The sequence below is a fragment of the Arachis hypogaea genome, chromosome 13, assembly GCF_003086295.3.
Source record: "Arachis hypogaea cultivar Tifrunner chromosome 13, arahy.Tifrunner.gnm2.J5K5, whole genome shotgun sequence".
NCBI classification, from domain to species: Eukaryota; Viridiplantae; Streptophyta; class Magnoliopsida; order Fabales; family Fabaceae; genus Arachis; species Arachis hypogaea.
Genome location: NC_092048.1, coordinates 115,347,805 through 115,350,717, shown reverse-complemented (window position 1 = coordinate 115,350,717; position 2,913 = coordinate 115,347,805). Strand labels below are relative to the sequence as shown.

Below are 2,913 nucleotides of genomic sequence, written 5' to 3'. Positions count from 1 at the left end.
TAATTTATAAATGGATTAGAAAATGGTGAATTGGTAAAAAATGGATACATGGTGTGTTATGCATAAATGTGGAGCTGACATTTTTCAGAGAGCACAAAACGTAACTTGCGTTTTGGCTGGGACGAAAAACAAGAAAGAGGAGCAAGCTGCAAAACGCATCCTGCGTTTGGTAGGCCTAGGCAACCAAAGGACGAAACGTGGCCCTGTGTCCCCTGCATGCAAACTGCTTCACTTTTGACCAGCTTTGGAGAAGGCAAAACGTAGGTTGTGTTTGTCAACCTGCCAGAGCAAATCGGAGGTTGCATTTGGCAGCCACCTTAGCTGCATGTGTGACACGCATCATTTTGGGTGGTAAATTTGTTTATATAAGCGAAGACCAAACGCAGATAGGAATAACGGGAGTGAAACGAGAGTGAAACCAGAGTAAAAGGAAAAACTGAAGAAGTAAAAGTGAAGAAGTGTGGGAGAAGAAGAAAATGTATACAGTAAAGGAATAAAAAATAGTTCATAATTTTATCAAACTGGAAGAACACATTATTGAATATCTTGATCATCTTCAATGGGTAAATATATTTTTTTATTTTGATAGTGTTATTGTTAATTTTAATATTATTATTATTATTGTTATTGTTATTATTATTATTATTATTATTATGATTACTGTTATTGCTATTATTATTAATGTTGTTATTGTTAATGATATTGTTATTATTATTATTATTATTATTATTATTATTATTATTATTATTATTATTATTATTATTATTATTATTATTATTATTATTTTCTAATAATAAAAATGAATGTGTAATAAATTTTTTATTATTTTTAATAATTATTATTATTATTTAATTATTTATTATTAATTTTTATCATACTAGTCGTACTGTCTAATAAATTATAAAAATAAATTAAAAGTTTGTTGTTATTTTTAAATAATTTATTAAAAATAAATGGTACCTTGCAAATCTCAGACATCTTGTACACGTCGTGTACGTGTATACCTGCCAATCAAGACGCTGGTTGGCGCAACATGCAAGCACGTGGCGACATGAAAGTCGCTCGACCTGGAAATGACTACAGTCGTAGTGTCGTTGCGCAAGGTTAACAGTGTAAATGGTACCATCTTTCATTTCGTGAACCTCAAATATCTCGTTGCGCCTGACGAACCCGTTGACCACAATGTTCCCTACACGTCGAAAGCTTTCTTCAACTCTCTTCGTTGCAAATTCTGAATACGTGAATCCGTTGCGGCGACGCTCATGAGCCTCAGTACTCTTCCGAGTGAACAATTCATTCAGCCGATAGAAAGTGGACCGAACAATGGTAGTCACAGGAAGGTTGCGTGCACCCTTTATGACAGAATTTATGCACTCTACCAAGTTTGTCGTCATATGTCCCCAACGATGACCACCGAATGCCAACACCCATCTCTCAACACTGATGTCATCGCACCATTGAGTATATGCCTCACCCCGCTCTTTAAGTCTTTGATAGTTTTTGTTGTACTCCTGTTCCGTCCTAGAATAGCCTGTTGAACAAACCATTTATTCACTAGCAGATGCCACAAATTTACTATGAATAGAACCATAACAGCGAGTTGAAATACCTGTGTTCACCACGAGTTTATGCAAATATGGAGCTTTGAACCTCCTTAAGAAGTTGGACCCGATGTGCCTGATGCAGTACATGTGCCACGCTCTTGGTGGTGACCATGCACCATTGGTGCGAGCTATTGCAGCGTCGATGGAGGTATGGCGGTCAGAAATAATACCCACACCATCGACGGTGACAACATATCTCCGCAAATTGGTTAGGAAAAACTCCCATGCGTCTGCCGTCTCGCCCTCGACTGTCGCAAATGCAATAGGCACAATGTTTTGGTTCCCATCTTGTACAACTGCAACCAGAAGTGCACCTTTATATTTTCCGTACAGGTGCGTGCCATCAACCTGCACCAGCGGCTTGCAGTGTCTGAATGCTACAATACACGGATAGTAGCTCCAAAAAACGTGGTGCAGAACTCTTACACCTTGAACTTCCTCACTCTCACGGTAAACAGGGAGCGTTTTTATTTGAACACGAGACCTCGGCATCTTCACAGTCATTGCTTTCAACCATACTGGCAGAGTCTGGTAAGAAACTTCCCAATCACCGAAAACCATTGCGACAGCTTTCTGCTTTGCCAACCAAGCCTTGCGGTAACTCACAGTGTAGTTGAACCTAGATTGAACTTCTGCAATAACAGATTTCACCTTTATCGAGGGGTCTGCTTCGACCAACGGCCTAATGGCATTTGCAATTGTGTCTGAGTCCAACTTCGCATGATCTTGTGAAATCTTGCCCATGGTGCACGTGTGCTTGCCATTGTATCTTCTGATCTCCCAACATGCTTTCTTTCTAATCAAGCTAACTCGGATAAGCCAATCGCACCCTGCACCATACCCCTTGCATTTCGCACAGAATGTCTGCGGTCAGACTCATACATAGTGTAATCAACTCCTCTAGAGATATGGTAGTTTTTGATTGCAGATATCACTGACTCTCTTGAAGCAAATTCTATTCCGACACTAAACTCGCCATCTTCCGCCGCAGCGTTGCCTTCACCTACGACATGCGCACCACCATTCGTTAGACAAGGCAAATAAAATGCACACTAGTGATAAATTGAATGAATAATCATAACATACCGATATTCGCATACTCAAGAAATTCCGGGGCATGCATGGCTTCGAGATCTAGAGTCCGCATAAAAGACGAAACACCAAAGGGGTGTTGATTTACAATCGCCTCCGCTTCATTTTGTACCGCCGGATTGCCTGCCAAGTCTCCGTCATCATTTTTGTTGTCAAATTCGTAGTTGGCTTCGAAGTCCTCTTCACTGTCGTTGTTATCTTCTTCCCAATCTATATC

The 2,913-nt window shown here is 39.8% G+C and overlaps 1 protein-coding gene across 1 annotated transcript; it reads right to left on the bottom strand.

The window, feature by feature from the left end:
* Nucleotides 1-228: 228 nt before the first annotated feature.
* On the bottom strand, nt 229-2,348 carry LOC112735272 (uncharacterized). Its single transcript, XM_025784830.1, has 3 exons — nt 1,610-2,348; nt 1,005-1,531; nt 229-321 (listed from the first exon to the last, which is right to left on the bottom strand). The coding sequence occupies exons 1-3, from the start codon at nt 2,346-2,348 to the stop codon at nt 229-231; spliced, it is 1,359 nt and encodes a 452-aa protein (XP_025640615.1).
* Nucleotides 2,349-2,913: the final 565 nt, after the last annotated feature.